At 43.5% G+C, this 13,243-nt stretch overlaps 1 protein-coding gene and 1 long non-coding RNA gene across 2 annotated transcripts in view; one reads left to right on the forward strand and one right to left on the reverse strand.

Annotated features, from left to right (window-relative positions):
* Window positions 1–2,727: 2,727 nt before the first annotated feature.
* Window positions 2,728–12,161, reverse strand: LOC132818144 (uncharacterized). The gene is made up of 3 exons (XR_009644965.1): window positions 12,086–12,161; window positions 3,827–3,923; window positions 2,728–3,053 (listed from the first exon to the last, which is right to left on the reverse strand). It is a non-coding gene; the product is annotated as an uncharacterized LOC132818144 (long non-coding RNA).
* Window positions 11,850–13,243, forward strand: part of haus1 (HAUS augmin-like complex, subunit 1) — a 43,635-nt gene continuing 42,241 nt past the window's right edge. The window contains exon 1 of the mRNA XM_060828885.1: window positions 11,850–11,973. Within this exon, the coding sequence (XP_060684868.1) occupies window positions 11,953–11,973 (21 nt within the window). The 5' untranslated portion in view covers window positions 11,850–11,952. The remainder of the gene's footprint in view (window positions 11,974–13,243) is intronic.

A 13,243-nucleotide genomic window follows, 5' to 3' on the forward strand; every position in this document is an offset into this window, starting at 1 on the left:
CTGACACCTGACCCAGCTCATTGCTGAACACCAAGTACAAAATGGCCTCTCCCCTCGTCAGCCTGTCAACGTACTGAGTTAGGAAATGCTCCTGAACACACCTTACAAAAACAGGTCCTTCCAAACCATCTGCTCGAAGGAGGTTCCAATCAATATTGGGAAAGTTAAAGTCATCCATTACAACAACTCTACTACATTCACACTTTTCCAAAATCTGCCAACCTATGCTTTCTTCAATTTCCCTGCTGCTTTTGGGGGGCCTGTAGTAAACCCCTAATGAGGTGACTGCTCCCTTCCTTTTCCTAATTTGCACCCATACTGACTCAGTAGGCAGGCCCTCCTTGACAATGGTAACTTCTTTAGTTGTGATACCGTCTCTGATTAGCAGTGCTACGCCCCCTCCTCTTTTTACCCCCTTCCTATTTTTCTTAAATGTGCTAAACCCTGGAACATTCAGCAACCATTCCTGCTCCTGAGAAACCCACGTCTCTGTTATGGCCACAACATCATAGCACCAGGCACTGATTCATGATCTAAGCTCATCACTTTTATTCCTGATACTCCTTGCATTAAAGCAAACACACTTTAACCAATCCCTTGGTTCTTTCCCAGGAAATTCCTTCCCACTGGCTGCGCTACCTCTTGCTATTGCTTCATCTCCACCGGTATATAGCTCAGGTTGCCACCCCCCCCGGCCATACTAGTTTAAACCCTCCTGAACTACTCGAGCAAACCTTCTACCTGGTACATTGGTCCCTTTCCAGTTCAGGTACAACCTGTCCTTCATGTACAGGTCCCACCTTTCACATGGGTGAAATCATTTTGCTATCAGGAAGCCTTCAGATATGTCCTCTGAATATTTATTGAACGTTCAAAGGTGGAGATATTCAAATGGTGGGCTTTAGAATGGGGAATCGTCTTGTGCTTAGTTATGTGTGAACAGATTGAACCTATAGCTAATTGGAAGAAGTGCACAAAATGTTAATTTATGTCTCTGATAAAAAGAATGTAAATGTTCAACGCCTTGACTTCAGTTCTATCCATTACTGCCTGAGTTGTGACAATGCATGCACTATTACTACTGCAACAACAATTTGCAGATAATGTACAAGTGCCTTGGGTGTTCAAAAACTCCAATAATCTTCACAGAAGTAAAATCAAAAACAGACATTGAGCCAAAAAAGAAAAAAGATGTCAGGAAAAATGATTTAAATTTTGGTCAGAAGGAAGGAGGAAGGGAATGAAGAGATGATTCCAGAGTGAGAGACTAGAGGTGGAGGAAGAAATGGGTGGTGGTGAGATTTAACGGAGGTGTTGGTGATTGTTGGTTTGGATAAAGTTAGAAAAGCTAAGGAAGGGTGAAACATGAAGCCAAAGGGTTGAAACCCTGGAAACTCAGAGCCAACATAGAAGCCAACTCAGAGCTAACATTAAAGTCAGAATTGATTGTTAAGTGGCACTTGCTGCAGGCTAGGATTATGGGGAAAAAAAGAATCTAGGATGATCTGAAATTTTTAAATGTGGCGCAAGTGTAGTTTTAAATTCTGCAAGTATGAAAACATTGGTGATCGTTTCAGCAACAGGGTTTAGTAGGGGAGGGAGCAGCTGATGGATTTTTGCTATAAATTCTGTGTTACGATCGAGCTCTCCACAATCACCTGATGAAGGAGTGTTGCTCCGAAAGCTAGTGTGCTTCCAATTAAACCTGTTGGACTGTAACCTGGTGTTGTGTGATTTTTAACTTTGTCCACTCCAGTCCAACAACGGCATCTCCAAATCATTGTTGATAAAGATATCTTCAGGGAAGTAATTGAAAGGATCTACAGTGATGTCTAGATGGATTGTAGCCAGCATATACAGTTATGTTGCTACCTGATTGATCTGAGTATTAGAATGAGGAAAGTGAAAGGTACATAGATATTCAGTGAGGAGAAGATTGGCCTCAACTTGAATGTCCCTCTGGGTCAGGTTGAACAACAACATTCATGGTTAATCTTATGGTGAGAAATGAAGGCAACCAGGTTGTTCTGTGCACCAGATTGTGCTTCTGCCTCGAGGTGAGGATGTTAAGGGTAACAACAAACAAAGTATTTTAAGGTACATCAGTCAAATATGTTAAAATTTTGACTTTACAAAGATAATTTTAAAGGAATCTCATATAAAATGAATTGAGAACATGCTCAAGACTATTAAAAAAGGCTTCATATAATTATAAAAGTTCGATGTGAAATATAATTTCAATTTTCCTACACGCTCTAATTTATTTCCACAAGTTTCTAAAAGATTTTGTTGCAGATCTTCAGATCTGATTTTCAGGGACAAAAAGATGATTACTGACAAAGGGCAGCCTTTCAACCTTTGCTAAGAATATTAATATTTGTTTAATATGCATCACACCCTTTTAAGACTAACATATCCTTTGAGATGTGGTAACTTGACTAAAAGCAAAGTGCAGAAAAATTATGAAACTAAGAAGGATTTCAATACCTGTGGGTTGCTGGTATTAGAAGCATCGTCACTGGGGAGATTCTCTTGGTAGCTAGAGTCATCGAGGACATTGGAGAGTCTGGAGCTTTTCCATGTACGAATTCCTGGGAAAGGTTTGAAATTCTCAAGAGGAGATGGTGTGTCTGATGTGCTGACTGGAGTCAAATTTCCACTCTCCACAGTGGTAAAGGAACTGGTGCTTCCCATTTCTGTTCCCAAGTCAAAGGAAGGTTGTGCAAAAGGTGACAGGGGCTGGTAAAAAGCATCTTCAGAAGGATCAGAAGGGATGGCTTCACCTGAGCCTGGAATGTCTATGGTATGAGTCGAAGAGTTACTTATGTGGTCCATGGAATCAAATGACTTGATCAAGGAATTGTAGGACTGCATCCCACTGGAGGTAAAAAGACCAAGCATGGAATGGTCGGGTTGTCCTTTTGAAAGCCTTCATTGAGGTCCATATTGAAAGGGAAAAAGACTTCAGAGTCCTGGAAGTCTGATTGACTACTCATGCGATTGATCAACTCTTTGCCTTGTTCTTGGGTGAAGTCTTGGCTCTGATCTGAGTTCTTAAGTAAGTCAATGGAGTAGTTAGTAAATGAACTTTATAGACTGGCCTCTCGAGATTCATATGACTCTTTGACGTAGAGCTCTGATTGAACAAGAATTTAGATTACAAAACTGCCTTAATGCAGTGCAATATTGTGGTGTGAGTAATGGTTTTATAAAATTACTACATTGTGGGTGTACGTAGCTTCCAGGGAATGCAGCAGTTCAAGAAAGCAAAGCATGACTAACTTCTCAAGGGCAATTAGGGACAAATACTGGCTTAACCAGTGACACCCACATCCTGTCTATAAATGGATTTTTTAAAAAAGTTTGAATTTATCTGGGCAACTGGTCCAGCAGTCTGATAGCAAAGTGATTTTGAGCAGATTATTACTAAACAAAGGTCTTTTGTCTTCAGGAGTTTTTGAAACAACAACAAATTATCTTCAATTATTTCAATGGCACCACTGCCAAATGCATTAAAAATTTAATTAACTCAATTCACAACACAGAAATGCACAGCATATTCAGTGTACTAACCAGCAAAGCCAGCTGCCTTTCAAAGTCATTTGAATTTCAACAAATGTATTCTATAGGTGTCCTCCACAGCTTTGGTATATTCAAGGAATTCTAGTACATCACTTCGTTACTTTGCAATTCTATTGTCTTTTTTTTAAGATTGAGAAATTGTATTTCCACAATCAGGAATGCTGAAGGGGCCAGAATTAGAGGAATATAGACATGTACAAGTGAGAAGAGAACTCCCCCCAAACAGGCAATCAGAAATACTTACAGGGGAATGCAAGTGGTGGACTCCAAGGCAGGCATTTGAACGAAACAATGAAAAGGGCCATCACAGGAAATTTGGGAGAGGAGCAGTCAGAGGAGACCTGCAGGAAATACACAAAGAAAGGAAAAGGATAACAGGTCAAGTTTTTAAATAAAGGAAAATCTAGAGTTGATTAGTGAGTAACTGCTGTTGGGAACTCTGTGTATCTAAATAACAAATCTTTTACTTATTTAAGACACTCTAGCAGAAGCAAAGGAAAAAAAAATGATTTCATTATTTATCTTACTCTTGAGTCATAACATTTGCTGCATTCTAAGGTTATAGTTAGTAGACTTCATGAGCTGGATGTGGCACTACAGACACTGTTACACATCGGGGAAGGGGAAATAGTACAGTAGTGATGAAAAGAGATAGTAATTTATTCAGCTAAACTAGTTAAAATTAATTAAATAAGTTAGTGATTTTAATAATTTATTAGTTCAGGACATAACAAAGGCATGGACAAGTGCATCAGCTGTAGGTTAAACTACAGAAGATCTGAACTGCAAAGTGGTATCGTATTGGTAAAGTGGGGGAAAGGATTAAACCGTGGCAGATGTAATTCAATGTTCATAGGTCTGTGATAATATATTTTGATAAAATATATTTCAGCAGTAAAAGACTGTGAATAGTAAGAAACCCAGTGCTGTGGAAAGGAAAAGAGATTTGGCTACATAATAGGTTTAAAACAGATAAATTAAAATATTGAAGGAGCAATGAAATTCGCCCTGGTCTCTATTCTTTGCCCACAGCCTCCTGCCAGTTACTGACACTCCTGCCAGAGGAAACAGTTTCTCACCATCTACCAATACCTCACATAATTTTGAACACCTTTGTTCAGTCTCCCTTTAGGTATCTTTGCCTTAAGAAGGGCAATCCCAAATTGTCTAGTCTATTCATATAACTGTGAGGGGTTTGATAGGGTAGACAGTGCGGTTGTTTCTCTGGTTGGGAATCTAAGACATCTGCATAAGAGATGGATCATTTAGGTCGAAGATGAGGATAAATTTCTTCACTTACTTTCTTAATAGGAAGGCTGTGGCTATTAAGTAGACGATTAATCCAGAAAACAAAAAGAAAAGCTGGAAATCACAGCAGGTCAGGCAGCATTCATGGAGAGACAGCTCTTATGAAGAGTCTGGATTCATGGTGCTGGAAGACCACAGCAGTTCAGGCAGCATCCAAGGAGCAGCTAATTCAACGTTTCGAGCAAAAGCTTCTCGGCCTCTTATGAAGAGTCGCCTAGTCTTGAACACAGGGGAATCATCTGTTCAGTGTCCACCTCATCTTTCCCCTTACAAGCCCAAGTGCTTAAATTGCTCTTCGTTATCTAAAACTGTTCTCTCAGATGGGGCATATTGCTACATTATATATATTTCCACAAATTTCTGCAAGTACAAGAAAATAAAAATACATTATTGCCCAGAGATAATAATAGCTGCACATTTGGTTGATTGTGGCCAGAAATCTTTCTCTGTCTCTGCAAGTATGAACAACTCACATTGCAAATGGTTTCTTAAAGGCTTATGTTAAAATAGCTATCTCTGATGATTGACATTCACAAATGTCAATCATCTCCCAGCTTTTCTGAGCATTGGCGAATCCACACATGGCAGAGTCAGAACACCTGATGCAGGGTCAAGATTATAGTGGTGTTTGGAAAAGCACAGGTCAGGCAGCATCCAAGGAACAGGAAAATCGACCTTTTGGGCAGAAGCGCTTCATCAGGAATGATGCTGGAGCCTCCGGGGTGGAGAGGCCACCTGGAGACTCCCAGCCTCATTCCTGATGAAGGGCTCCTGCCCAAACCATCGATTTTTCTGCTCCTCTGATGCTGCCTGACCTGCTGTGCTTTTCCAGCATCACTCTAATCTTGACTGTGATCGCCAGCATCTGCAGACCTCACTTTCACCACACCTGATGCAGGGTTCACCAACAGGTACCAATCAAGCAGCCAGGCATTGAGGCTCCCAGATTATGAAGCAAGCTGTTGCTGGTGTTGAGAGTGTTCCTGCAGGTTTTTGCCTCACTGGTAGCCAGTGTCAGTAAACAAAAAATAAAACTTCTAAAGGAGATCATGATTATTATTGCTGGCCCTCAGTCTCTGCCGGCTCTTTCAAGGCTCTGCTCTGAATCATTCCCACAGGCTCTGCCAACATCCATGCATCATCCCCACCACATACGCATTACATTCCCATCAAACTTCCTGGAGTCACTTGGCTCCTCTGAGGATGCTCCTCTGGCTTCTGCAACTGACTGAGCATGATGGAGAGAATAAAGTGGATGGAAGTGTGCACATGAGGATAAATGGCTGAGTGAGACATGAATTATCGTGAGGGTGAGTGGCTGCATAAGTGAGGGTGAATGATAGAGTGATGGTGAGCTATTCCCCCAGTTCACAGAATGCCAGTCACTGGTAACCACAACCAGCAACAGCCAAGTTCGTTCAAACCCGAAGTTAATTCTATCACGAATTACTGCTCCTCCGGTATTTGCATGTAAGACCAACTAAGTAAAAACGTAAAGAGCTGTGCATTCTGTAAATCAGAAACAAAAACAGAAGTTGCTAGAAAAGCTCAGCAGGTCTGGCACCACGTGTGAAGAAAAATCAAAGTTAACATTTTGGTTCTGGTGACCCTTCCTCCGAACTGAAGTATGGTAAATGCAGGTAGGCATTGTTACTGATGCCACCTGATTTTTCCTTCTGGGTGAAGAGGTTGAGAGTGAGAATACCTAATTAAAGTGATTGACTAATCTGAGGAAATGCAAGGAAAAACTGAGAGTATATTTTAAAAACAAGAACAAATAAAAACCCAAAGAACTGCAGATGCTGGAAATGAGATACACGGACCGAAATTATTGGAAAAACTCAGCTAGGATCTGAATCCCAATCAGTTCTGAAGAAGAGTCCCTGGAATCAAAACATTAAATTCTGCTTTCTTTCCACAAATGCTGTCAGACCTGCTAAGTTATTCCAGCAATATCTGTTTATTATTGAAACAGAAATTGCAGTTCTCTCTAGAGAACTCAGTAACCATATTTAGAGCAAGGATTATAGGGCTACAGGGAAAAGAGAGAATAGGGATGGTGTGGAGCTTACTGCTCTGTCTTAAAGTTGCACAAACACAATAAGTCACATGGCAATCTTTTGCATTGGTAAACCAATCTGTAATTTCCTGTTCCTTGGATGCTGCCTGACCTGCTGCGCTTTTCCAGCAACACATTTTCAGCTTCAATCTGTGATTAATGACCAGTGAGTCATAGAACCATAGAGTATTACAGCAAGAAAACAACTAATCTGTGCCAATGAGATTCCTAAACTGATCTCGTCCCAATTGCCAACATTTAGCCCATATCATCTCTAAACTCCTCCTATTCATGTACCCATCCTGACACTTTTTAAATGTTATGATGGAGTTGTATACAATATAACAATAGTGGGACACACAGTTCTGGTTACTACACTGCAGAAAGGATGTGATTCCAGATTCACCAGGCTGCTACCTGGACTGGAGTAATTCAATTACGATGAGAGAATAGATTGGTTGCTGTTCGTTTCATTAAACTGCAAAGGCTGAGGATGGAAACTGATGTGGGTGAACAAAGTTAAAAATCACACAACACCAGGTTATAGTCCAACAGGTTTAATTGGAAGCACACTAGCTTTCGGAGCGACGCTCCTTCATCAGGTGGCAGTGGAGGGCTCAATCCTAACACAGAATTTGTAGCAAAAATTTACAGTGTGATGTAACTGAAATTATACATTGAAAAATTGATTGTCTGTTAAGCCTTTCATCTGTTAGAATGCAGTGATATTTACTTCTTTCATGTGTAAATCACAAAGCCTTTTTTTAAAAAAGTTGCATTCTCGGGTTAGCTGCTAACAATGGTGATAGCTAGACAATATGTTGAAGGTGTTGGCCCCTGTGTTTTCTGGATTAGTGGTGCTGGAAGAGTACAGCAGTTCAGGCATCATCCGAGGAGCAGTAAAATTGACGTTTCGGGCAAAAGCCCTTCATCAGGAATAAAGGCAGACAGCCTGAAGGGTGGAGAGATAAGCTAGAGGAGGGTGGCGGTGGGGAGAAAGTAGCATAGAGTACAATAGGTGAGTGGGGGAGGGGATGAAGGTGATAGGTCAAGGAGGAGGGTGGAGTGGATAGGTGGAAAAGAAGATAGGCAGGTAGGACAAGTCATGGGGACAGTGCTGAGCTGGAAGTTTGGAACTAGGGTGAGGTGGGGGAAAGGTAAATGAGGAAACTGTTGAAGTCCACATTGATGCCCTGGAGTTGAAGTGTTCCGCGGCGGAAGGTGAGATGTTCTTCCTCCACCCTGGTGGTGAGGGAATGGCGGTGAAGGAGGCCCAGGACCTCCATGTCCTCGGCAAAGTAGGAGGGGGAGTTGAAATGTTGGGCCACAGAGCGGTGTGGTTGATTGGTGCAGGTGTCCCGGACATGGTCCCTAAAGCGCTCTGCTAGGAGGCGTCCAGTCTCCCCAATGTAGAGGAGACCGCATCGGGAGCAACAGATACAATAAATGATATCGGTGGATGTGCAGGTAAAACTTTGATGGATGTGGAAGGCTCCTTTGGGGCCTTGGATGGAGGTGAGGGAGGAGGTGTAGGCGCAGGTTTTACAGTTTCTGCGGTGGCAGGGGAAGGTGCCAGGATGGGAGGGTGGGTCATAGGGGGGGCGTGGTCACGGAGGAAACGGTCTTTGCGGAAGGCGGAAAGGGGTGGGGAGGGAAATATATCCCTGGTGGTGGGGTCTTTTTGGAGGTGGCGGAAATGTCGGCGGATGATTTGGTTTATGCGAAGGTTGGTAGAGTGGAAGGTGAGCACCAGGGGCGTTCTGTCCTTGTTACGGTTGAAGGGGTGGGGTCTGAGGGCGGAGGTCAGGGATGTGGACGAGATGCATTGGCGGGCATCTTTAACCACGTGGGAAGGGAAATTGCGGTCTTTAAAGAAGGAGGCCATCTGGTGTGTTCTGTGGTGGAACTGGCCCTCCTGGGAGCAGATATGGCAGAGGCGGAAGAATTGCGAATACGGGATGGAATTTTTGCAAGAGGTAGGGTAGGAAGAGGTGTAATCCAGGTAGCTGTGGGAGTCGGTGGGTTTGTAAAAAATGTCAGTCGTCATTAATAGAGATGAAGAGGTCCAGGAAGGAGAGGGAGGTGTCAGAGATTGTCCAGGTAAGTTTAAGGTCAGGGTGGAATGTGTTGAAGTTGATGAATTGCTCAACCTCCTCGCGGGAGCACAAGGTGGCGCCAATGCAGTCATTAATGTAGCGGAGGAAAAGGTGGGGAGTGGTGCCGGTGTAATTACGGAAGATCAACTGGGCTTTTGCCCGAAACGTCGATTTTACTGCTCCTCGGATGCTGCCTGAACTACTGTGCTCTTCCAGCACCACTAATCCAAAATCTGGTTTCCAACATCTGCAGTCATTGTTTTTACCCCTGTGTTCTCTGTCTATGCCATGATGTTTAGATTGATTCTAATCTAAAAAGTGAGATCACGGAGTTTTACATAAATTCATGCAGTTTTTGATCTCAGAGCTCTACATGAATGCATGCAGTTTTTGAGCAAAGTACAATGTAATCCTGCAAGTACAAATTTACCCCACAAAATATATGTGTGCATGTGGGTCTTTGTCTATCTATGTGTATGTGTGTGTCTGTCTGGGTTGGGGGTTGTGAGTGTGAGAAAGTGTATGTGTGTGTGTAGTGAGTGCAGAGAGTCTTAAGTCTGTGAGTGTCTGTAAGGGTGTGTGTGGGTATCTGTGTCCATGTGTATAGGAGTGCCTGTGTGTGTGTATGTAGGAGTATCTGTGTGTGTGTATAGTGCAATGGTGGTCACCTGTAATGTGACATGAACCCAAGGTCCTGGTTGAGACTCTCCCTATGGGTACCGAACTTAGCTATCAGCCTCTGCTCAGCCACTTTTCTCTGCTGCCTGTCCTGAAGTCCACCTTGAACGATGGTCACCCGAAGGTCCGAGGCTGAATGTCCTGGACCACTGAAGTGTTCCCCACCTGGGAGGGAGCCCTCCTGTCTGTTGATTGTTGTGCGGTGCCCATTCATCCGTTGTCGTAGCCGTTGCTCGGTTTCCCCAAAGTACTATGCCTCCGGGCATCCTTGCATGCAACGTATAAGATAGACAACATTGGCTGAGTCAGATGAGTACCTGTCATGTACAAGGTGGGAGGTGTCCCCACGTGTAATGGTGGTATCTATGTCCACACTCTGACACATCTTGCAGCGCCTACCATGACGGGGTTGTATGGAGTTGTCCTGAGAGCTGGGCAGCTTGCTACGAACAACGATCTGTTTGAGGTTTGGCGGTTGTTTAAAGGCAAGTAGTGGAGGTGTGGGGAAGGTCTTGGTGAGGTGCTCATCCTCATTGATAATGTGTTGCAGGTCACGAAGAACATGGCGTAATTTTTCAGCTCCTGGGAAAAACTGAATAACGAAGGGTACCCCGTCAGTTGCAGCACGTGTCTGTCTCCTGAGGAGGTCATTACGGTTCCTTGCTGTGGCACGTAGGAACTGGCGGTCGATGAGTTGGGCATCGTACCCCGTTCTTGTGAGGGCATCCCCGAGTACTTCCAGGCGTCCGTCAAGTTCCTCCTCATCTGAGCAGATCCGGTGTATGTATAGGGCTTGTCCATAGGGGATGGCTGGTTTTAATATGTTTTGGGTGGAAGCTGGAGAAGTGTAGCATTGTGAGGTTGTCTGTGGGTTTTCGGTAGAGTGTGGTGCTGAGGTGTTGATCCTTGATGGAGACGGATGTGTCTAAGAATGAGACAGATAATCAAGAGTAGTCCATGGTGAGTTTGATGGTGGGATGAAACTTGTTGATGTCACTGTGTAGTTTTATCAGTGACTCCTCGCCATGGGTCCAGAGGAAGAAAATGTCGTCAATGTACCTGGTGTACAATGTTAGTTGGAGATCCTGCATAGAGAAGTCTTGTTTGAACCTGTGCATAAAAATGTTGGCATATTGGGGTGCAAATTTGGCCCCCGTGGCTGTTCCGTGTGTCTGGATGAAGAACTGGTTGTCAAAGATGAAGACGTTGTGATCAAGGATAAAGCGGATGAGTTGTAGGATGGCGGTTGGAGATTGGCAGTTGTTGGTGTGGAGAAAGTGAGGACTGCAGATGCTGGAGATCAGAGCTGAAAATGTGTTGCTGGAAAAGCGCAGCAGGTCAGACAACATCCATTGCAGTGAGAGGGACTCACTGAAATCCTTAAAGAGGGAGGAAGAAAACTTCTTCAAGGAAGGCCGCCTGACCTCCTGCACTTTTCCAGCAACACATTTTCAGTTGTTGGTGTGGAGTACTGATGGGGGTGAACAAGTTTGCGAGGGATATAGATATGCAGAAAAATTTTCCCTCAGGGATCAATGACTAGGAGGTATCGATTTAAGGTAAAGAGCAGGAGGTTTAGAAGGGATTTAAGAAAGAACGGTTTTACCGCGGGTGGAGCATTTCAATTCACTGGCTGAAAGGGCGGGAATAGGCTGGAATAATCACTCGAAATGACATCGCATTCAATCCTATGGGGCAAATGCTGAAAAGTAGCTCTACAGTAGATCAATGCTTGAGGGACTGACGAGGAAATAATGAGCTGGATAACCTTTTCCTGTGCTGTAAAACACTACGAATGATCGTCAGAATTGGAAAGAGCTGGATGTAGTTCTAATTTAAGTTGTAAGGAGTAAATGTAGAATTTTATGGGATTAGGGAAAAGTTTGCATGCAGCAGAACCACGATCAGGTGGGACAATATAACAAACAGTGGGGGCAAAGGGCGTGACCATGACGTAAGTGGAAGAAGGCAACATTAAAAGTAACTAGAATTTTCATCCATTTCGATTTATATTTCAGTCAAAAATGTACAAAAACGCACTCCCTCCACAACAGTAACATACACATATTTAATCTTTGCACTGCTTTTACCCGGGGTCAGTCACGTGGAGGTGAGTGCGCGTGCGCGGTACAGTCCAAACTAACCGAACCTCAACCTGATGGCGGGAAAGGCCGCGCGCCGCCGAATTTTAAACGGACGGTGATTGTTTCAAAAAAGAACAGTCTGAATATGGATTCCAAAACCGCGAAGGTACTGTTATTTTTTTTAACTACATGCCAAACTCTTTATATTAGATTCCAAAAAAAAGACTTCCCAATTAGATTTGAACCATTTTACAACAGATTTTCCTTCTGGCACATACCATGGTAACGGAGGGAGCTACCTCCAGATGATTGGTGGTACGTCAGCGGTACGTGTAGGGTGATTGGACGATGTCGTTGTCCGTCACACTACTCTGACCGCCTCCTATCAGAATCCTCCCTCCCATCCCTCCACCTCCAACCCCCACTCGCTCACACACCCCTTCTGACCTCTGCCCCCCCTCGCGCACTCCCTCTCTTCTCCCCTCCTCCCCCCCCGCACTCCCTCCCCCTCCCCCTGCACACCCCCTCCCTCCCCCTCCACACCCCCTCCCTCCGCACAACCCCCTCTCGCCCTAAACCCATGCCTTCTAGTTCTAGACTGCCCCATCCCAGGGAAAAGGTCTTGAGGATTTATCCTATCCATGCCCCTCATGATTTTATAAACCTCTATAAGGTCACCCCTTAGTCTCCAACAATCTCAGAAAAACAGCCCCAGCCTATTCAGCCTCTCCCTATATTTCAAACCCTCCAACATCCTTGTAAATCTCTTCTGAATCCTTTCAAGTTTCACAATATTCTTCCTATAGGAGGGAGATCAGAACTGCACCATAATTGGCCAAAAGTGGCCCAACCAGTGTCCTGTACGGTAGCAACATCACCTTGCAACTAACTCCTAGACTCAGTGCTCTGACCAATATTGTTGTGATATTTTGACTTTTGAGTGATGGTGTTTCTTTTGGGGAGAAGCTGCCATTACCCCTCTATTTTCTCCTCCTGTCGATCAATGCTAGGCATGGTTTAAGAAATTGAGATGTTCATAACTGGTATTTTGAACACAATTGTTAAGTTTACTATGATTACTGATCTGAATAATCATGTTTCATAATTTTTAAATTAATTTATAAAGTCAGTTACAATATGAAAGTTAGAAACCAGAAATCATTAAGGAATTCGCCATAGTCGAAGAAGGTAAAATGGAAGATGGAGTACTTTTTAAGAAAACAAGCAGTAGAGTGATACCAATCTCAAGTTTATAAAAGATGAAGATTATGATCAGAGCTGAAGTCTGAAGGGGGAACCTAGTTAAAATTTTGAGATTCTGGAGAGGAATTAATTGAGGTGCAACCAGGTTTCGAATCTAAGCTTTTCATTCTTGTATGAAAATCCCTCCATGACTTCAACTTTCCAAGGTCTGTGCACACCTGTAATTCTGGTCT

The sequence above is a fragment of the Hemiscyllium ocellatum genome, chromosome 1 (assembly GCF_020745735.1).
Source record: "Hemiscyllium ocellatum isolate sHemOce1 chromosome 1, sHemOce1.pat.X.cur, whole genome shotgun sequence".
Classification (NCBI taxonomy): domain Eukaryota; kingdom Metazoa; phylum Chordata; class Chondrichthyes; order Orectolobiformes; family Hemiscylliidae; genus Hemiscyllium; species Hemiscyllium ocellatum.